Genomic DNA, 23325 nt, shown 5'->3' on the forward strand with positions numbered 1-23325 from the left:
TGTAAAAACATTGCACAAACTACCTACCGATTCATGAAAGTTCTCTCCATATATTACATTCCGTTATGTGTTTGTTTTAAATGTGATTGTACTATAAAATTTCGTCATTAAGATGGCGAAAACTCAATTAATACCATTGATGAAATGTATATTCAAATAAGAAATTATGTTTTCCTTATCAACATGAATTTGAAAAAAAAAATATTATTTTTTCTTTCTATAGTAAAAAGTTTTTGCAAAAAAAAAGCATTTCGATTTGAGCGAAACAATATATTCAGAAGAAACTAGTGTTAATTTGAAAAAAAAAATACATGCGTTAACAATCCTAAAAAATCTAGAAAAGATGCCCTAATGTAGAAAATTTCTGAAGTAGTACCAAAACATGTTAAATACATAAGTTCAATTTGTTATATTCTTGAATCATGGTTATTTTGAGAAAATTGTATTTAAAAAAAATTGCAGGACATTTTTTTCACTCCCATTTGAGAAAAATTGGGCACCTTATTGACGAACTTTAAAATTTCAAGTTTTTTCTGCAGTCAATGGAAGACCTTCATTTTCATATTGTCGTCTTCGCCTTTCGTATATGTTACAGATTGTTTTTGGTTGACTCCACAATCACCTTCTGTTACAATAGGTGTGTCGTACATATTTGTTTGTGTGTTGTACATACTTGTTAGTGTGTCGTACATACTCGTAGGTGCGTCGTTTTTCAAATTTTATTTTGAAAATGTAGTACCCGACAAATCTGGGCCAATACGCAAGGACATTAGAGAAAGAAAAATATTTCTCAAATCAAACAATATGTAATATCAACTCAAAATTTCGAAATTTTGATTAAAAACAACAAAATTATTATTAATTTTAGCTAGGTAAAAATGTTTCTATAAATAGGTAAGGACCCCTTCTGCTAAATCCTTAATATTTTATAAGAGACAGCGATGTCTTCTCTGGAAGTTGAAATGGAATGCAAATTCGTTATACAGATACTGTACTCAGCTCACTTGGCCAGTGATGCTAGTGATTCAGGGTCTACCAAGTATAAGTACAGCCCCCTAAGGCAACTAAATTATTGCAATTCAATAAACGCACTAAAGGGAGAACAAGCTTTAATGCTACATCCCCTATTTTAGTTACATTTATCTGCTAGTTTAATTGACTGTTTTCTGCTAAAATTGTCATAAATTGGGGTTTTGATTAAAACTAAGACAGGCTTGTGAAAAAATCGTACAATGGCATCTAAAGAATCACAGCGGTATATTTGAACGACTGCTTCTGTAATCAAATTTAATGTCTGTTTTATCGCAATTGCGTGGTCCGGAAGATGGTTAAAGACCATCTTGGCACAATATTGTTTCGAAATGAAAGCTTTTCAAAGAGCTCTCTGGGCATCTTTCATTTGACCCTGAGGACTGGCGCTTTGGTAATTAGACAGAAGAGGGATTTCTCATTGAATCATGGTTGCGTATTCCTTCTCTTCAAAGTTCAGCTATGCAATGTCATAACATCAAATGGAATGATGAAGATTCTCAACATCATCTTATAGGATTCTTATTAGGTGTGTTTTGAGGAACAACAAAAAAAATACAAGTCATCTTGGCGAGAAAAAAATTTTCTTGGAGTGAAAAGTACTCATTATTCTGGAAGTATGAATAGACTTCGAACTTAAAATCTTTTGATAAATATGTAGACCGGAAATGATTTCAAATACTAGTTCAAAAGCCTTAGCTATGGAGGACGGCGTCCTTATAATGTAATTTATATCACACTTTCTAAGATTTTTTTTTTTTTATTCTTATTTGCTAAGTCAATCTAAACAAACAAAAATGGGAACATGTACAATGCTCCAATTCAGTACTTTTTCTAAACTCCGCCTTCCAGTCGCAATTATTAACTCCTTATTAATTAATCTTAAAATAATTTAAATTGAAATACATGAATTAACATAAATTAATATTGTGATGCCATTATAAGCAATATAAATTTCCTTGCCTTTAAAATTTCTTTGATTTCATTTTTTTTAAATCATTCATAATCTAATTTTAATAAATTCATTCATTCACTGCCGACTAAATTGAAAACAAAATCTTTTTGCAACTTTTTATTCTCTATTTCTCTTACCACGCAAATGTTTCAGTTACAGGGTTATACAAATTTTCACGATCCTTTATGGCGATTAGCGATAGCCAAATTATTTTAAATTTAATATTGATAGCGGGAGATTGGCTTTGTGTTTGGCTATTTTATCTTTTGATAAATCGACAACCATAGATCTCTACCCAGGCTCCTACTATACAATATTTCGCACTTGAACTTTTAAGTAAAAGGTTATGCAGCCATGATTCAATGTAACTTTACTATAGTATCTATTATTTTCGCTGGGTAATCTAGGTCGTGGCTCAGCAGAGTGAAGGAATTTAAGCAGAAAGAAATGATAACCAATCATTAGAAGTGCAGATATATAGGAAGATAGAAGATTGTCTAAAATCATTAATTTGATAATATATTTCATGTTAAATTGAAATTCAAAGGTAGATTTATTTTGTTAAGTATAAGCAACTCTAAGAACTAAGCTCTTAGTTTTANACAACTACAACCGCAAAAAATTTCGTCTCTTTAAATATAAATAAATTAATATAAGTAAATTGATATAAATAAATTGATATAAATAAATTAATATAAATAAATTAATATAAATAAGTTAATATAAATTAAAATAAAATGTAATATTACAAATATCTGAAAGTCTTTTCATTTAGTTATTTTTTCATATTATAATTTAAAAAAAATTGTGCCAAGTCTAAGCTCGGGCGTATTTTTAAATCTTGCAGGGAGGCTCACCTAAGTCGATGTACGCCACTTTTTTTTTCTTTCCTCCAAGCCCTGAGCATGTACGTAGGTTATGAAAAACCCTTAACCATATAGCCCAGGACTTGGCCACTAGTCCAGATCACTCCAGCCTAGAAACGGGTACCTACTCTATTGCTGTGTGCTTTAATCCAGGAAATTTATATTGATGTGTGTTGAAGTTCCTGTTGAATATCAAAAGAAATTCTATTATTTGTGCCAAGTATTGATGATATTGATACTTTTGAGTCTTACCAGATGATATAACTATCATTATTATTGAAGTTTTCAGTGCTCTTAATATATTTAATGCATTCAAAGATTGCCAACTGTTCGGCTTGAAAGATTGAATTTTCCCTGTCTAATGTGTAAAGAAAGAAAGAAATTTTTTTTTAGAGCTATCTAATAATAAGGAAATTTTTTTTTTATAAATTCCTTGAAGCAAGGGTGAAGATGTCAGAAATCTGTTCTTAGTTATATAAAGTATATTTCCAAGCGTTTGCAGGTTTGCTAGCTGGTTGACAACGGTTAAAAAGTGGAATCTCAACTCTGAATGGATTGACGAAACTCCTTCAGTTCAGTTCAGTCAGTTGGGCAGGATGAAGAGGAGGCTCTGTGGTGACAGTCCAAATTTAGGTTGAAGTCTTGGTTAGATGAATGGCAATTTATGCAATATTCTTCCCTTTCTGTGCAGTTTTCAACACTATGGCCTTTGTAGCCGCATTTCTCACAATAACAATGAGACTCCGTACAGGAGTTTTGATGGTGTCCAATTGTTTGACATTTTCTGCATCTGAGTAATACTAGTCTTTTTTTGATGGTGCACCTATGAAGTCCAGTGAAAAAATGTTGAAGTTTTAGAAGTGTTGTGGAAAGTCTGTGGTTGACTCTGATGATGATGTGACGCTTTGTGCTGCCTCTTTTATAGGATATCTTTTTAGTTAGTTTTATGACATCGTAGTTTGGATTTACGCCACTATATAACATTCCACACGTGAACTTTTAAGCAAAAGATTATGCAGTCATGATTCAATGTAATATTACTACAGTATCTATTATTTTCGCTGGGTAATCTAGGTAGTGGCTCAGCAGAGTGAAAGAATTTTTAAGCAGAAATAAATGACAACCAATCATTAGAAATGCAGATATATAGGGAGATAGAAGATTGCCTAAAATCTTTAATTTGATAATATATTTCATGTTAAATTGAAATTCAAAGGTAGATTTATTTTGTTAAGTATAAGCAACTCTAAGAACTAAGCTCTTAGTTTTAAATTCCTGTTTCTAAATAATCCCACAGCATAAACAACGTTCCAGAAACAATCTTAAACGCTCTCAAATGTGTTGTTGTAATGCCACTAAATATAATGTTTTCATAGAATATAAAGTATTTTGGGCATGTATTTTTTGAAGAATTTAATCTTTTTTTATCGATGTGCTTAAAACGTGTTATTAGTACCTTCTGAAAAAAAATTCCTACTGTTTTATGCTGTTTTTCTACGTGTTGTTTGAAATGTAGCGTATTGTCATTCTGCTTTGAAAAATTAGATTATGTCAAATGAATGTAATTATTGACTTCTGTAATAAAATAAAATCTCCTACTGCATCACGTTGATTGGAATTTGTAATTGTGATGCATTATATATTTCTTACAGGCATTACAGGCATTATATATTTCTTAGCTTTTAAAACTTCTTTAATTTCATATAAAATTTTTTTAAAATTTTATTTTTAATCTTACTATTTTTAAATTAAACCAATTACTTAATTTGTACCACATCTTATTAAAAAATGAACGTAAATGTTTTAATTCTTTTCTTAATAATAAATATAAGGGCTAACTTTTTAATTCAATATAAGTATTTATTACAAGTTCAATACAAGTTTAATTCATTAAGTCAGTGTTGTGAGTAATAGAACTTATCGACTATTAATTACTAATCGAATCGCAATATCAAAATTTATTTTTAACTTTATTTTTCTTTAAGCTACTTTATTTCTCTAACCACAAAAATGTTTCAGCTTCAGGGTTGTATTAAATTCGAACTGTCTTTTTGGTGATGAGAATTAGAGTATTTAAAATTTATTATTAATAACCCTGGGTTGGCTTTATTTTTGGATATATTACCTATAAATAACTCACCAATTTTGAATCTCCTCCTATGCTCCTAGGTGTCCATTAACAACTATGCATTTATTGGTAATTTAAATTTCTTGGTGTTAGGATGTTGTTGGATGTTTGATGTCCCCTCAATCCGACCATTAAAAATTTTTTATATATACAATTTAATGCCTAAAAAGAAACTGTCTTCGCCTCTCTACAAGAGATGTCTTAACATATTATTTTATTAATACAATATGCTTTTGAAGTTTCAAATGTGGTTATATTTGTTAATTTTGAAAATGCTGCCTAATAAAGAAGGATGATTTTTTTTGTTTCATCAAAAATATAAATCACAAAAAATAATATTTTTTATTTTGTTTTGTACATACAATTATTGGCATAAAATGTACAAACAATATTGTGAATTGTAGCTTACTGTAGTTGTCTAACTGGCATTTCTAGTTACAGGTTTTTCCATCTACTTAATATCGTATTTCTTGTTCATCTCTTCGTAACAAGCCTATTAAAAGTCAAACAATATTAATAAAATTTGTAGAGTGCTTTATTATGTAATATTAAAGAAAAATAAATCCATATCATAATATAAGGCAATGGCTGCATGGACATAACGAACATGAAAGCAATATGAATAATATATATTTAAACTAGGAAGGATCAAAACTAAACACACCAAAATGCTTCCTAACATCAATGATAGGAGAAAGAAATCTAGAAGTTAACACAAAATCTAAGATACTATTCGATATGAAATGATTATTTGACCTGATTTAATTACACAGTCACCGAAGGAAAATTATTGAGGCTAAGCAATAATAACAAAATCTTAATAATTTCAGAAATTTGAAATTTGCGTAAATTTAATACAGTACTGAAAATAATATTTTGAATTATTCATAGAGTCAATTTAAACCCAGCAGCTTTCTCAAACACTTAAAAAGACTCCGAATAAAATTACGGTAAAAAGTACCAGCATTTTGAACATTTCATCCGTAAAATCCATTATCATTGTAAAACAGTATACAGTAATTTTTATAATAATATTTATTTAATTAGAGTTATTCAGTTATTTTACGGAAATTATTGCTGTAAAAATTACGGTACATTAGATTTTTGTTCCATAATATGCTCCTGTAAAAATGGGGAAAAGTAGTATAGCATTTCTTCAAGCTTAATTTGTTTGAATGATTAGTTGTTATTATTATACTTTCTGTCCCGGACTCGGGACTGAACGTTTCAAATGACACAGTTTTCTGTTTTTGAAACCAAAAAGTTTTTCCCGTTTTTCTTACAATGTAATTTTACTTTTTTGGAATACGGTATAAATATTTTTTTCTTTTAATTTTTTATTCAGAGAAATCGAGTGTTCTAAAGAAATGTTACAGACCAATTGATTCAATATTTTCAAAAAAATATTAAAAAGAATATTAAAAATTAAAAAAAGAATGTTAAAAATTAAGTTATAAGTCAAAAGCAATTATAATTTTTAAAATCACGGATAGTAGCAATTTTTTGAATAATTAGAGTTAAAATGTTTCATAAAAATGACATTTTTAAAATATTATTTTAAAAACCACTGCACAAAATCTTATAAATATTAAAATATGTTAAGAGAAAGAAAATATGTAACAAGAACACAGAATTTAAAAAAAAGCATATACTTATAAAACAGCAGTTCAATTTTAAAACAATCGTGCTTTTATAATTATATATAACTTTAAAAATAGCATTTAAAAGTGCTGTTGTTTCAAAATTTTATTTCTTGAACTCGTTCTTCAAAAATATCAATTTTGATACTTCCAACAAAAAGAAATAAATTAAATAAAAACTTGCCATAAAAATAGATTTAATTAAATCTCTTAGCATGTCTCTATAATGTGGGAACAATTTCTCTTGAAAAAAAGAAGAATTATTCTTATAATAAAATAGAAATTATTTTTTAATACTTTTGTAACAATTAACAGCATTGCATCCTTCTTCAGTTTAGTTCAAATTTTATGACACTCCAATGAAAACAAAAATATTTCTTATTTTATCAAGAAATTTAGATTATATTTTTAATATTGTTTGAAAAAAAATTGGATTGTTTTTTTATAAATATATAAATACACCTAAAATAATTACGTATATTTTTGACTATAGTATTTGAAAAAATGAAATTATTATTCGGAGATTTGAAGAATAATTTTAAATATTTAAAATGCAGGAGTTAAAATAAATTTATAAAGGATTTTGTAAAAAAGGGGAGCTTTTATTGATTAAAATGTTACGTCAGTGTTGCAAAACTTGTTGTTTTTTAAATTTAACTGACACAAATTTCGCAAATACTCCAAAAAAAGATCTTGAAATGGATATATTAAGAAAATACTTACCGCTGAATTTGCAAAGTCAGACTAAAGAAAAAACAAAAACAAAAAATAATTAAAATCTCAAAATACACAAAAAATCTTTTTCAGTTAAGAATAGCTAAGAATAAAAATAATAAAACACGCTATTAAGTATTTTTATTTTCTAGATTTGATTTATGCAATTGCGAATTTTTTTAAGTGATTTTTATCCCCTTATAGTAGAAACGGATTAATTTTGGGAAAAAGCAATCAAAATTTGTTTGGAACTAAATTCTACTTTAAATTGTTTTGAAAGAGTGTGTTTTTGACGTAATTTAGAATTTCACAATTTTTCAAATTTCTGAAACTTCAATATTGATCGTAAAGCTGATCAATGTTCAATAATATTAGGTTAATTTTGGACAACAGTAAAGACAATACAATTATTCATAAAATTATAATAAGTATGATTTACTATTATTGTAATTTTTTTAATCTTTCCATCTTCTCAGAAAACAATCGCCTTAAATACATATAAGTTAAACAGAATTAAAATTAAGAATGCGCAAACGGAATTAAAATAATAAGGGGCAGCATTAGAATTTATCAAAATTATTATGTAACAAACTATAACAATAACGTGCTAAACTATGTGTATAAATTAATAATTTATTTTCAGTATTTAGTTTTAATGGTGTAAAAAGCTATAACCTATCTATTTTTCCAATTTATCAAGAACTCTTTTTTTTGCAGCAACTTATGGTCAAAAATACAACTTACGTCTGGAAATTGGTCCACAGGTAAATCTCTTGTAAAGCACTGGTTAAACTGAAAAAAGAAAATTGCTTTAAATACTTATTTAAATAATGTAATAATTTTGTGAAAGAAACTTTTAAGTTTAAATTTGTTCGCATTCATAATTTTATATTAACTTTATGTATTTCAAGTATAACAAAATTATGGCGATAACAAATAAAAAAAAACTATTTTATAATAATAATGTTTAAAAAAATAATGAATAAAATCTAATATGAGGTGATATTTTTCAGTACAAATACCACAAATTAAAAAAAAATGAAATGCTAAGTTACTAAATAAACAATCGCAACAAACTGAAGCGATAAGATGTTACCTGATCAAAAAATTTATGTTTCAAAAATATATAAGTATCAAATAACAGTCGAAATGATCAAAAATAGGTGCCCATTTTCAAGACTTGTCAAACTTGACGGAGAAGAAATAAAAGTGATTTGAAATAAAAAAAATGCCGGCGAAAAATGAAAAAATAAAAAGGAGAAACTAAACAAGAAAAACCACAGTGGCCGAGAGGGGTTAAATGCATTTTCAAGAGCTAATAAGAGGTAGTGAGGAACTAATGTAGTTAATAAGGGAATTAGCATTCATACGAATAAAACAAGATTCCAGGGCATCAAGATGAGCTGATGCGACCAAGGTGGAAATAATTTTGACATTGTTGAAATTGAATTTATGCTCACGATTCCAACAATTTGCAGCAACTGATGATTCTCGAATTCCTGACAACGGACACATTTATCGTGTTCCTTAAATACTAAGGAAATTCTAATTTAAATTCTAAGGAACACGATTTAAGGAAGTAAGGTACTTTATTGCATTTTGCAATTCGTCTCCATTGATACAATTATAAACTATTTTGAAATGGAAAAATTGATGGACTATTTATTTTGATAATTTCAATACTTTTCTCAGAGTGTTTCTTTAGCACTTTGTATACTTAAACTATAAACATGTGATATAAATATTTGTTGCCATATGAATTTTCTTATCGTTAAAATGAAATAAGTATTGTTGAAAAAATCAGCGTTTAGAAAACTTACACACATTCCATTATTGAAGCGTAATAAAACTAATTGTAATTTGAAAAATAGAAACATAAAACATTTAAATTTATAATAATAAAATATGTGGGTGTGTAAGCGTGTCTCTCTTATAACCTCATAACCCTTTTTGCTACCGTTCTGAAATTGGACAATTTTAGCCCCCGATTCTAAAACACTTAAGAAAATTTCAATTGCATCGTTTGGAATTTTTTCATTGGTTGCCATTGTTTCCATGCAAACTAACCTTTGATGAAACTGTAGACGATAACATCATTGATATTTTCTAGCTTATAGCTCTCATTAATTGAAAAAAGCACCAATTGCACCTTCTATGATACTTGAATAAATTTAATTCGTTATGCCTGATTAGACGGATCATGGGTTAGAGTCCCCTTGCCGTCAGGCTAACCACTGTAAGTTTTCGTGATTTTCTTCTCCATGTAACGCAATTGAGGGTTAGTTCCATCAAAAAGTCTCCAACGAAGGCCAACTTCTCCCGATACCTTATACAGGAGTTCCCTTGTCTTCTGTATTGTGTTCAAAATTACAAGGCTATGGAGTTGAACATTAGCAGTGATAAACCCAAAATTAGATCAGCTGTTCAACGATGGTTATAAAATATAAAAAAATAGAAATATAGGACTATTGAATCACCGAATTATCATTTCTAAATTTATTTGTAACCATGTGCTTGTTTTTTTTGTTGTATTTATGCATTTAAAATGAGTTTCTATAAAACTAAATAAATTGAAATAAATGGTAAATAAAATAATATATTTAGGTATATGGAGAAAAGCAACATTGATAGAAAAATAGTACTAATTTGTTTAAGAGAAACGTAAAAGGCACCATACTATTATGATATTTGATTAATTTTGGTAATAGGTTCTAAATGAAATTAAAATAAAAGTATTTACTTAAATGGATAATTAATAGAGAAATGACACTTAATCGTTTAGATGAAAAGTAAATAATCTTTATACCATTATTGACGTTAAATGATGCTTAATTAACTTAATTAACTTATAGAAATAAAAGAATAAGTTATGTATTTCAAGCAAAATTAATAGAAAAATGATACTAATTCGTTTAAGAGAAATCGCTATATTATTCTAGATGCTAATGATGTTTAAGTAATTTTAATAACATATATTAATTATAACAAAGAAATAAACCGTGTTCTGAAAAGCAAGATTAATGACGAAATGGTTGCTTTATTTAGAAGAAACATGAAAAATCACCGCACGTAATGATGCTTAATCAATTTTGGTAATAGACACTATTGGTATTATGGTAATAGGTTCAGTTTTATTATGTTCCGAATATGCAAATATAGGTATAAAGTATTATATTAGTATATTTGATGCCTATTACAATTGAGCCATTAATGAGTAGTTTCGGCATGGATACTGAGGCAACATATTTTTTACAAACCCTCGAAATAGACAAGTACTGGAGAAATTCTGTTGATTGTGGTAAATTGTGGCTATCATGAGTTGGCCTGTGCACGACCTCAAAGAAGGCCTCGAATAGTAGAAATATGCCAAATGATACTGAATACAGTTCATCTTTATATTGATGAGGTGAACTACTGAAAACGTGTACTTCTTCATCTAACAANTCTATAATTTTAATAAAACAAATAATATATTTGATACCAGATAAATAAAAAAATTATTGACATTGACATAGGAAAAGCATATTGCAGAATTTCGATAACATGCTAGAAAATTTCATACATTTGAATTCAAAGTGCCCACAATGTAAACAAAAGTACGGTTAAAGTTAATTTGGCGTTGCCAAACAGTGTCACATTATACTAATTAAAAAATATTTTATAGAAATATTGATTTGAACATAAAAAAAAATGAAAATAAGCTTGATAACTACAATGTAAACAAACAGACAGCTTATGGAACGTCAAAAGTGCCACGCCCACTTTTCAGAAAAATAGCTATAAAATCATAAAAAATCATCGTATCAAAAAAATTTGAACAACACGTGATTCAGGCTGACTATCTTTACATTTTTAACAAAAAAAATTTTTTTTGAAAATTTTATGATTTCAAGGTCCCGTGTCCCCTTAAGAGACTTCGAATCAAATTACGGTGTATAGTACCAGCATTGTGGATGCATCATCCGTAAAAACCATTTTACCAAAATATCCAATTTCATTGTTAAACAGTATACCGTAATTTTTACAACAACATTTATTTAATAAGAGTGATTCAGTTACTTTGAGGCAATTATAACTGTAAAAATTACGGTGTATTAGATTTTTTGTTCCATAATATGGTCCCGTAAAAATGGTTAAAAGCACCGGCACACCGAGTGAGTGCCGGTGCATTTTACCGTAATTTGATTTGAAATATTATAGTGTGCATAAAGGGTTTAGAAATGAAGCAAAACCAAGGTTGAATGAAAGTTGGAAAAAAATTGATAGTAAAAACAAAAGACTCGAAAATCAACTGAAAAAACTTTTAAATTTTTTTGTGATTTTGAGAATTTTATGCTTATTTAAAACAACTGAAAAACAAATTTTAATGATACTGTCTGCAGTAAAATACATGAGATTTTTTTGAAATAGTTTTGGTATAAATGAATTTGAATAGTTTTAGGTATAATTGAATTTGAATAGTTTTGTAGGTATAAATGAATTTGAATAGTTTTGTAGGTACAAATGAATTTAAATAGTTTTGTAGGTATAACTGAATTTGAATAGTTTTGTAGGTATAAGTGAATTTGAATAGTTTTATAGGTATAAATGAATTTGAATAGTTTTGTAGGTATAAATGATTGAAATAGTTTTGTAGGTATAAATGAATATGTTTCCTTTTTTCTCGATTTTAAATTTGATTAAAATTTAGAAGTAGGATAAAAAAGATAAATTTTATCACTTGATATCCATACTTTTTCATCACTCTAGTTTACCCCATTGCAGGATTTGAGTTATGCAGTAGAAAATGGTACAATCATGGAAAACCGTATGTAAACTTTTATAATTTTCTTTTATCTAAATATAAACGAAAGTAGTTTTAGCATTTCTTTTAGCTTAATTTGTTAGAAAGATTAGTTGTTATTATCATACTTTCTGTCCCGAACTCGGGATCGAACGATTCAAATGACACAGTTTTCTGTTTTCGAAAGAAAGAAGTTTTTTTTCGATGTTCTTACAACGTAATTTTACTTTTTTGGCATACGGATTGAAATTTTTTTCTTTTAATTTTTTTATTCAGAGAAATCGATTGTTCTAAAGATATAGAATTATTTTAGATAGAAAATAAATTTATAAAATATTTTGTAAAAAGGAGGTGTGATTAAAATGTTGGGCCAGTGTTGCAAAACTTGTTGCTTTTGAAATTTAAATAATGCGAATGTCACAATTACACCAAAAATAATCTTGAAATAGATATATTAAAAAATACTTACCGCTGAATTTGCAAAGTCAGACTAAAGAAAAAGAAAACAAAAAAAGATTTAAAATCTCAAAATATACAAAAAAATCTTTTTGAGCTAAGAATAACTAAGAATAAAAATAATAAAACTCGCTATCAAGTATTTTTATTTTCTAGATTTAATACCACGTATTTACACAATTGCGAATTTTACTCAAATTATTTTTATCCCCTTACAGTAGAAACATATTACTTTTGGGAAAAAAACAATCAAAAGTTATAAGGAATTAAATGTCACTTTAAATTTTTTTTAAAAGAGGCATTATTACAATTTTGCAAATTTCTGAAACTTCAAATTTAATCGTAAGGCCGATCAATATATAATAATATTAGGTTAATTTTAGATAACAGTTAAGACAATACATTTATTTATAAAATTATATTAAGTATGATTTAATATTATTATAAGTTTTTTAATCTTTCCATTTTCTCAAAAAACAATCTCCTAGAATACATATGAATTAAACAGAATTAAAATTAATAATGCGTAAACGGAATTAAAATAGTAAGGTGCAGCATTAGAACTTATCAAAATTATTATCCAACCTGCTACAGCAATAACGCGCTAAACTATGTGTATAAATTAATAATTTATTTTCAGTATTTATCTTTAATGGGACAAAAAGCTATAGCAATCTATTTTTCCAATTTATAAAGAACTCTTTTACTCTTTTTATCTTTTTTCTTTCTTTCTTTTTGTAGCAATTGTTATTGTCAAAAATACAACTTACATCTGGAAATTGGTCCACTGGTAAATCTCTTGTAAAGCATTTGTTAAACTGAAAAAAGAAAATTGATTTAAATACTTTGTAAATAATATAATAATTTGTTGAAATAAACTTTTAAGCTTAAATTTAATTGTATTTATAATTTTATATGAACTTAATATGTATTTCAAGCATGACAAAATTATGGCGACAATAATTAAAAAATATTTAATAATATTAATGTTTATAAAAATAATGAATAAAATCTAATATGTGATGATATTTTTCCGTGCAAATACCACAAATTGAAAAAAACAAAGAAAAAAGCAAGCAATCGCGAGAAACTGAAGCGGTAAGATTTTACCTGATTAAAAACTTCATTTGTTTCAAAAATATATAAGTAGCAAATAACAGTCGACATTATCAAAAATGGGTGCCTATTTTCAAGACTTGCCAAACTTGACTCAGAAGTAATAAAAGTTATTTGAAATAAAAAAATGAAAAGGTGCCAACGAAAAATGAAAAAATAAGAAGGAGAAACAAAACGAGAAAAACCACAGCGGCCGAGAGGGGCAAATCAGGGTTGAATGTATTTTCAAGAGCTAAGAAGAGATGTTTAGGAACTAATGTCATTAACAAGGGAATCAGCATTCATACGAATAAAGCAAGATTCCAGGACATCAAGATGAGCTAATACGACCAGGGGAAAAATAATTGTGACATTGTCCAAATCGAATTTATGCTCACGATTCCAACAATGTGCAGCAACTGATGATTTTCCAAATTCCTGTCAACTGGCACATTTATCGTGTTCCTTAATTCTAAGGAACACGACTTAAAGATTTAAGGTACTTTATTGCATTTTGTAATTCGTCTCTATTGATACAAGTATAAACTATTTTGAAATGGATAAATAGATAGACGATTTATTTTGATAATTTCAGTACTTTCCTCCGAGCATTTCTTTCGCACTCTGCATACTTTAACTATAAACATATAATATAAACGTTTGTTGCTATATGAATTTTCTTATCATTAAAATGAAATAAGTATTACTGGAAAACAAAATCAGCATCGTTTGGAAAGTTTTCATTGGTTGCCATTGTTTTCTTGCCAACTAACCTTTGATATGAGTAAAACTGTCGACAATAACATCATTGATATCTTACAGCTTATAGCTCTCATTAATCGAAAAAGGGAGTTTATTGCAGCTTCTTTAATACTTAAATAAATTTCATTCATTATATCTGATTAGACGGATCATGGGTTAGAGTCCCCTTCCCGTCAGGCTTACCACTTTAAGTTTTCGTGGTTTTCCTCTCCATGTAACGCAAATGCGGGTTAGTTCCATCAAAAAGTCTCTAACGAAGGCCAATTTCTCCCGATACTTTATACAGGAGTTCCCTCGTCTTCTGTATTGTGCTCAAAACTACAAGGCTATGGAGTTGAACATTAGCAGTCGTAAACTCAAAATTAGACGATTAAACGATTAAACGATGTTTATAAAATATTAAAAAATAGATGTATAGAACTATTGAATCACTTATCATTTCTGAATTTATTTTTAACTATGTGCTTATTTTGTTTATATTGAAGTACTTAAAATGAGTTTCTGTAAAACTAAATAAATTGAAATAAATGGTAAATAAAATAATATATTTAGGTATATGGAGAAAAGCAACATTGATAGAAAAATAGAACTAATTCGTTTAAGAGAAGCGTAAAAAGCACCATACTATTATGATATCTGATTAATTTTGGTAATAGGTTCTAATTGAAATTAAAAAAAAAAGGTATTTACTTAAATGGAAAATTAATAGAGAAATGACACTAATCGCTTAGGTGAAATTTAAATAATCTTTATACCATTACTAACGTTAAATGATGCTAAATTAACTTAATTAACTAATCTAAATAAAAGAATAAGTTTTGTACCTCAAGCAAAATTAATGGAAAAATGATACTAATTTATTCAAGAGAAATCGTCATACTATTGTAGATGCCAATGATGTTTAATTAATTTTGATAATACATATTAATCATAACAAAGAAATAAACTATGTTCTGAAAAGCAAGATTAATGACGAAATGGTTGCTTTATTTTGGAGAAACATGAAAAATCACCATACGTAATGATGCTTAATCAATTTTGGTAATAGGCAGTACTGGTATAATGACAATAGATTCGGTTTTATTGAGTACCGGATATACAAATATTGGTTTAAAGTATTATATTAGTATATTTGATACCTATTACAACTGAGTCATTAATGTGCAGTTTCGGCATAGATATTGAGGCAACATACTTTTTACAAGCCATCGAAATAGACAAGTACCGGAGAAAGCCTGTTGATTGTTGTAAATTGGGACTATCATGAGTTGGCCTTTGCATCACCTCAGAGAAGGCCTCGAGCAACAGAAATATGAAAAATGATATTCAATACAATTCATCTTTATTTTGATGAGGTGAAGTACTGAAAACGTCTATTTCCTGATCTAACAACATAATGCAGCCGGAAATCAATTATTAATAATAAATAAAATAAAGTTTTAGCTTCATAAAAAGTGGCAGTACATATTTTTCAGTTTTGTGCACGATTTCGTAGTGTTGTTTAGCACCGATTTGTTGATTGTTTAATCTTATTTTATTCTTGTTCGAAAAACGGGTATTCAGAAAATAGTAAATAAAATATTAATATTACTGTTTTCCATAGAGTTGGATCTTTACAGGCAGCAACGAAATAATTGTATTTGTTTGGTTCTTTATCTGGAAGTACTTCTTTATGGCAAGCACGAATAACTTTCACAACCTAAAATGTGAAGAAAAAAAACGAAAAATAAATATAGAAATGAATAACAACCTGTTGTTTAAAATGGGTAATTATCTTAGTTCGAAGTCCTGACTCAATTTAATGCTCAACTATTTTAGTTCTAATAAATTTGAAAAAAAACTGTGCGGCGAATAAAAGTATGGTCAAAACTACCTGAATATGGTAAAATGTGTCGCCTTCCGAGTTCTATGAGAACACGAAAAAGCGCGGTAGTTTTTAGAGGAGCGCTTTGGCAATGATTTTGGCAAAATTAACTATAAAATATGATCTTATAACCTGTGATAAAGTTTGGTAAATGTTGTAAAATTTGATAATTTTATTATGATTCCTTTGAGCATGGCATAAAAACCATTTATTCGGTTATATTTACTTGTCACTTTTGTGCCTTTCTTTTTATGAAAGATAAGAAGAGCTATAATTTTAAAAAAACAGAATTTCCAGAAAACCAGAATTTTTTTAAAAAAAAGGCTCAATTAAAAAAATTAATTCTATGTTTGGCAAGCAGTGGTCATTAAATTATAAATTTATAGTAATGCTTAAAAATTTTTAGAATGTTTTTCAAAATAAGGGCAAATTTGAGCTTAAAAATTACAAATTTAGCAGCTCTAAAAGAAAGTTCAATGTATAAAATATATTTTCTACTTGATTCATGATGTGATTATTTGTGTTTTGAACTAAAATTTTAAGAAAGTTAAAAAGAAACTATGAAACAGAACTAAATACATTTCTTAATATCGAACTTTTTAAAGAAAAAGTGTAAATATTCTTAAAGCTTGATAAAAATAGCAAATTCAAAATCAACGTTAGTTTTCAATTCAAAACATTGTTAACATAATACAAAATCTACAGTACTTTTATTGTAATGTGTGTAAAGAAATCTTCTCAAAATCAACATTTTTCAGAAAAGGCATTTAAAATGCAGGAAAACTTTAAAATGTAAGAATATTCTGAGAGCATAAAACTATTAATTTAAAAATTAACTTCTGAAAAGCAATTTTTTGTCTTAAAAATATAATTTATTCAAATAAATAAGTGTTCAAATACTCAAAGCAAAACAAAAAAAGTTTTAATTTCAATCACGCTTGTTTGCTTCCGGTCTCGGTTTCGTCTGTTAGCATACGAACTGAAATACTTTTTTTAAAAGGCGGAGATAAAAATTTGAATGGTTTTTGAAAATCTAATGAACTAAAGTTTAGATATATATAACCACAAAAATTTTTTAAATTTTCTTTGAAATAGTCGATTTTTTCCCAGTCGGAGACCTAAATTTTTTAAAAAAAATCTCTTTACATTGTTAGAGTTTTCATTCTATAAGTACGGTAAATAGGTTTGTCCATTCAATTAACCGTATAGTTTACGATAAAACCATTTCTTATCTTTACGGTTTTGAAACCCTTAACATCTAATGTAATAAAAAGAATCCTGGTAAAAACCATTAAAAAGAAATTTAACTGGGCATTTGAGTTAGGCTTTTCGTTAGATAATGGGCATTGTGCTAGGCTGTGTTTGAGTTGTGTTTAATCAAATGAACCCTGAAATGATGCTTAATTGGTTGTTTCCCTTGTTGCAAGAGATGGGAAATACTAGACTTTTTTTTTGTGTTGAACAGCCTTATGATGCTGACATCTGTGCGTGAATGAGAGTATCGTATTCTGATTGCCCAGGGTCACAATCGGGGAGTGCAAGACTTTAGAAACTCTTCGTGTGTTAAAAGGGATGAAGACAATATTGTTGAGCCAATACTGGGACTCAAATCATTGCTCTTTCGGTCGTGAAATCGACAGATTTGCCCTCTAGGCTATATAAGGTTCCTAATTTGCAAGGAACTACATGACTTCATTAGTAGGTGAGTTCAGTTGATGCGATAAAATTCTAGTAGTTTAACCGTATTAGGTGAAAGTATTTAGTAAACGGTTTTCTCATGGTTAACAGTTTGGATGCGGTTTTATTTTTAATTTTTTGACTATTTTGGTTATTTGGTTGTAAGTAAAGTAAAATAACAATTGCATAATTTAGTATTTAGCCATTTTTCCCGAGACATTTCTAACAACGTACATTACTTCTCTTAAATCTTTTTACAGTACTTAGATCCTTAAACTGCTTGATGTTGATTTCGGATTGATAAAAGCATGGCTGTAAATCATCTTTAAAACGATTGCTTGCATGGATTTTTACGCAAGGTTAACATCTACTACAGCGTGAAAAAATTATCTAGAGTTAAAAGGGCGATGATTTCAAAAATTTCCGACTTTAAAGCTATTAAGAAGAAAAAATATTTTTATTTTTATTTTTTTGTAATTTTAGGCTAATTATGTATTTATATGGATTCACATAATGTAGTGTATGTTTGAAAGAATAATAAAAAAATGTAAAATCATTGTTTTTTTTTAATTTGACCGAGCTTTGCAATTTTTGCACGATTTCATTTCATTGTTAACTTAAACAATCTAACTAGAATGCACTATAAACTACAGATTACTAGAAATAACTTTGTAAGTAACATGTTTTACACATAACAAAGTGTATACAGTAAAAAGTAATAAACGTTTTGATAATTTTTTTAAATGAGAGATAAAATGCTGAATATTTCTCCTAAAGGTTTTCGACGATTTTCTAATGGGAACAAATAATTTCTAATATTTTGATGCTATTTTTTTTTGAACCTGATTATTTCTTTTTCAAAACAGCGATAGTTTTTTTTTCAGTCGCTACTAACTTTCATAGTATTCATTGCTTTTTTGTTCTCAGTTTCAATTAACTTATAGATGGTCTTTTTACATTGGTGATTGTTTTTTAATAAGATAAATACATTGGTGCGCTGAATCGAAACTAAATATTTGTTTTATAACTTAACGATATTATATTTGGTAAAAAATGTTTTAACATTAATCGACTGTATCATTAGTATCAAAACAATTTAACACTTACGTCAAAACTGCGCACTTCAACACTAATGCGACTGTATCAATACAATTAACACTAATGTCAAAAGATGTGTTTAATGAAGTAAAATGTCTATTGCATGTCTATTGTAGTAAAAGACGAAATAAAATTTTATGTTACAGTCAATATACATCGTATTGTTTTTATAGCATACGTTATTGTAGATAGTGTAAACGACTTTAATACAATTAAGTAATTATGTTTTTATAGTTTCTTAGCCTATAGAGATAGGATGTTTTTTTTTTAAAATCACCAATACTTTACATTCTTAGAATATATTTTCTACATAAATAAAATTTGGTAATCTAGCATTATGGGCTCCAAAAGTTTTAATTTTAACAATTAATAGCGCGTATTAATTTCTGATATTAAAAAACTTAAATAAACATGTACGACGACTATTAGTTAGGTTTGCTTTAGTAATATTAAATGCCTCATTTTATAAGAAATAAAGTACAAATATTCTTACACGTTCAGGATCTTTTTCATCACATTTATCGAAATCAGCACCGAGTTCTTCTGTAACTTTAGCTTTATAAAAAAAAAAGAACATTTTTATAAAAAAATGAAGAAATTTACAAAAATTCAGTATTAAAGGATTAAAAAGATAAACGAAATAGACTTACGACAAATTACATCTGGTCCAGCACTAACTGATAAGACGCAAATAACCAGAATTATCCAGATAGCATACATATTTGAAGAGAGAAGTCCCTAAACAAACCTCTAAGCAGTTTCAAAGAAATAAAAACAATAATTTTAATGAAGTAACTAATGTATAAAAAATAAATTTTTTAGTACTTTGTGTAATACAAAATTCAGTACAGTTTATTGCAAGGAATATCAATATATACTACTCTAAATTTCTGGCAAAAGTGTCTAAGTAGCAATTTATTTAATTGTTATTTTACCTTATTCAACCAATGTAGTCAAATAACCATAAAAAATGATATTCAATTGTAATGTGGTGATAGGAATAATTGATTTTTTTTCTGCATACGGTTAAACAACCATTATTCTATCCACGTCAACTGGGCCTACTTTATGAAACCATTTGGCTTCGTGCTTTTCGGTACATTTTGTAACTAAGAAAGCTAATCAGTCAATCTCATGAATGGCACAACCGGGGTTCGAATACCACAGTTGATTCTATCCACACATGTGAACTATGACGATAGCACCAGCTAAACTTTATCAGAAAAATGGCAAATTAAAGTAGAGGTAACTTTCTCTACATAAATTAGAATGCTAATTAACTATAAGTTAATTAAACACAGAGCCGTATCGCATATTGAATTGTTAAAATGCAATTCTCTCTCACCTGCTTCTTTTACTTTACTTAAATTCATTATTTGTTTATGTGTTTTATTTTAACCATGTTATATTTTTCTTTTGTGTGCCTGGCAACTTCGATGCATAATTAGTTTGTTTATGTTCCTCATGGCTTCACGCCTGTCTCTATGTAAATGTATTTTGAAAGAATTGAAATCTCAGAGAAATAATCTTTGTGAAAGAATATAGAATGTGTCACTGAAGCGAATTGATACTTGGCGGGCTTAGCTTACTCGAAATATAATGGAAGGAGCAGTTGCTGAAGTATACAAATGCAGCGTTTCAGCAACCAATCAGGATAGAAATACCCACACTACGTCACTAGCAGGAATCCCATTGATAATTACTCAGAGCACACGATATCGTAAGATGCAAAATCAGAAACAAAAATGTTGTTTTTCTGAACGAACACGCATTTCTTTCGACAGATTCTTGAACTTCAAATTATGAAACGTTGCTGCAATTTGGGAAATGTGTTCCCCATAGTTTAGGTATGAGAGTGGTCAAATAATTGTGCCCGTAAAATTAATTTTACTTTTTATGTATTTTGCTATATCTAGAGAAGTTTTGAAGCATCGAAATTTTTTTACGGCAGTTATAAAATTGGTTTATCTAAGGATAATTCCATGATAAAACTAATTTTACAATTATTTATTATTTTTGTATTTTTTTAAGAATCAAAAAATTCTAATGTACACAATTTTAAATAACAAAATGCAAAATCGAACAGTTTTTGAGAATTAAAAGTATTATTTTTGAGAATTTTTGAGAATTTAAAAATATATCTGCCTGAAATTTTAAAACTCAGAGACTTTTTTTAAGGATTTCGTTCAGAATTTCTAATTTGATCACGAATTCAACAATAGAGATATGTTTTTTCTCGGCAAAATGTGATTTTGCATTTGATACCGTAACATAATACCGTCTGCTCTAATTATTCAGTATAATAAAGTTTGGACCTCAATTTGTAAAGATTAAGTTGTAGTACGTGAAAATATGATCATTAGATCAAAAATTATTCAGAATATTTCCTTTTTTTGAGCTCTGTGCATTTTAAAACATTCAATAAAATAGATTAAAATTTTTAACAAGACTACGGTTGATTAAGTAAAACTTTTCAGTTAACACTCTTTTACTTAGTTAACTGCATTTACTTAAATTTGCAGCATGCAGAGCGGGAAAAACATAAAAACATCATACCTTTATAAATTTTTCTTCTTATGATCAAGAGTTTCACGTATTAAGCCTCCATCATAAAGGATAAAAAAAAAGCTTAAATTTGCCATTTAATAAGTGAATTCAATATGATTTTTGAACTTAAAGTTCAGAAATCAGTCGCAAAAAAGTTTTCTCTAAATATCATTTTACATTTGTCGTATTTTGTCATACCTTTGAAATATCTGGCATACCTTGTCATCTTTTTTATTTTTTGTCAATTTAAATCAGAAAATGAAAATTTTTGGCGAAATTGTTCGAATATTTTGTGAGCAATAAAATTTTTCAAAGTATACATACATTCCTTTGTTCATTTTCCAGAACTATTCGAATTAGAATTACATAAGAATCTTGAGAGCTTTTCGCTTAGAATTTTAGATTTTATTGTTCTAATTTACATTTTTTAAGAAGTCTTTTACATTTTCAAATTCAAAAATTTTTCAATCCCTATTTTACTAATTAGCAAAAGTGACAACTATTTAAATTTTTGACAGGTAATTGTACTTCAACAAGAGAGTTTTATAACTATGCGCGAAAAGCTTTTAATTAGCTTATTTAGTTTTAAAAGTATGTCTTAGAATAATTTATAAGTAGAACATAATTAGAAGTAGCATGTTGAGAAGTACAGAATATTGAAATAGAAGTGTTTCAGAATAAAATAATAAAAAAGAAAAATAATAACATAGAATATAGAATAATAGGACATAGTAGAATAGATATAGAATAAAAGAACATTATATAGTAGAATATAGTATAAAAGAATACAAAATAAGTGAATATAGAATAAGAGAATATAGAATTTTGTAATATGGAACTAGACAATATAGAATATCAGAATATAGAATAACAGAACATGGAATATTAGTATAGTTCAGAAGCATTATAGTTATAAGTAAACAAACAAATGGATAAGAAATAAGCCATCTGTGTACAGGTTGTTTTGTAATCAACACTATTAGGTAATACTTAGTTTTATAATCTTTGTCAAGAATGGGATAAAAAGGTATGCACATTTGGAGGCGTAAATTAATACATAAATAATGCAAAAAAATGCCATCGAAATCTGTCAAATTTTTCGTCAGTCATTTATGCCAGTAACAAAATAGTTTGTTGGCACGATGAAGTTCAAGATGAAGTTCAAGAGGTTTTCTAATAATCGCCTTTAAGCTCCTGCCTGTTTCTTCCGGCAATAAAGCAGGCTTTGATGTTTTTCAGTACTGTCTTTCTCTGTAATAGTTTGTTATGGTATAAAATTTAAATAGCATTATTGTTTTTATCGCGAAAATAATATTTTACAAACCTTTATGTTTGTATTTTTTCCTTTATTTTTGTCTGGATTTTAAAATCATGTATTAATTTATAGAGACAAGGAGAACCTCCATAAAGTAATAGCATACTTCTTAGTAATTTGGTTGCTTATTTACAATTATAATACTATCTCTCTTCGTTTAAATTAATTTAAAGAAATACTTTAAATACTGTATCTTACAAGGAAATACCATGTGTTTTTGTAGTAAAGAAGTGCATTTTAGTATAGATAAAAAAATTCAATACTTACCTATGTATAATACTTTTTCGTACCTACCGCTGTATGAAAGGATCATATATATATATCAAGATAAAAGGAATTTAAAAAATTTGGCAGGTGTCAAATGCATAATATTGGATAATGAATTATACAATGACA

General features: G+C 27.7%; 1 protein-coding gene across 4 annotated transcripts; it reads right to left on the minus strand.

The window, feature by feature from the left end:
• Positions 1 to 5301: 5301 nt before the first annotated feature.
• On the minus strand, positions 5302 to 23325 carry LOC107442345 (uncharacterized). 4 transcript variants are annotated; one of them, XM_043053109.2, is made up of 7 exons: positions 23197 to 23325; positions 19718 to 19817; positions 19561 to 19622; positions 16020 to 16127; positions 8077 to 8124; positions 7342 to 7362; positions 5302 to 5471 (listed from the first exon to the last, which is right to left on the minus strand). In XM_043053109.2, the coding sequence occupies exons 2-7, from the start codon at positions 19785 to 19787 to the stop codon at positions 5430 to 5432; spliced, it is 351 nt and encodes a 116-aa protein (XP_042909043.1). In that variant the 5' UTR covers positions 19788 to 19817; positions 23197 to 23325; the 3' UTR covers positions 5302 to 5429. The 4 variants fall into 4 exon arrangements, with proteins under 4 accessions (XP_042909043.1, XP_071036004.1, XP_042909041.2 ...); XM_071179903.1 differs by lacking the exon at positions 8077 to 8124 and adding an exon at positions 13342 to 13389 and having other exon boundaries at positions 23197 to 23308; XM_043053107.2 differs by lacking the exons at positions 5302 to 5471; positions 7342 to 7362; positions 8077 to 8124 and adding exons at positions 12497 to 12605; positions 13342 to 13389 and having other exon boundaries at positions 23197 to 23309.

Source organism: Parasteatoda tepidariorum, chromosome 4 (assembly GCF_043381705.1).
Source record: "Parasteatoda tepidariorum isolate YZ-2023 chromosome 4, CAS_Ptep_4.0, whole genome shotgun sequence".
NCBI classification, from domain to species: Eukaryota; Metazoa; Arthropoda; class Arachnida; order Araneae; family Theridiidae; genus Parasteatoda; species Parasteatoda tepidariorum.

Coding starts and splice junctions, on each gene's coding strand:
- LOC107442345 (XM_043053109.2), bottom strand. CDS start 19,787: ATGTATGCTATCTGGATAATTCTGGTTATTTGCGTCTTATCAGTTAGT. Junction 19,623..19,717: donor TGGACCAGATGTAATTTGTC/GTAAGTCTATTT, acceptor TTTTTTATAAAG/CTAAAGTTACAGAAGAACTC. Junction 7,363..8,076: donor CTGTGGACCAATTTCCAGAC/GTAAGTTGTATT, acceptor TTTTTTCTTTAG/TCTGACTTTGCAAATTCAGC.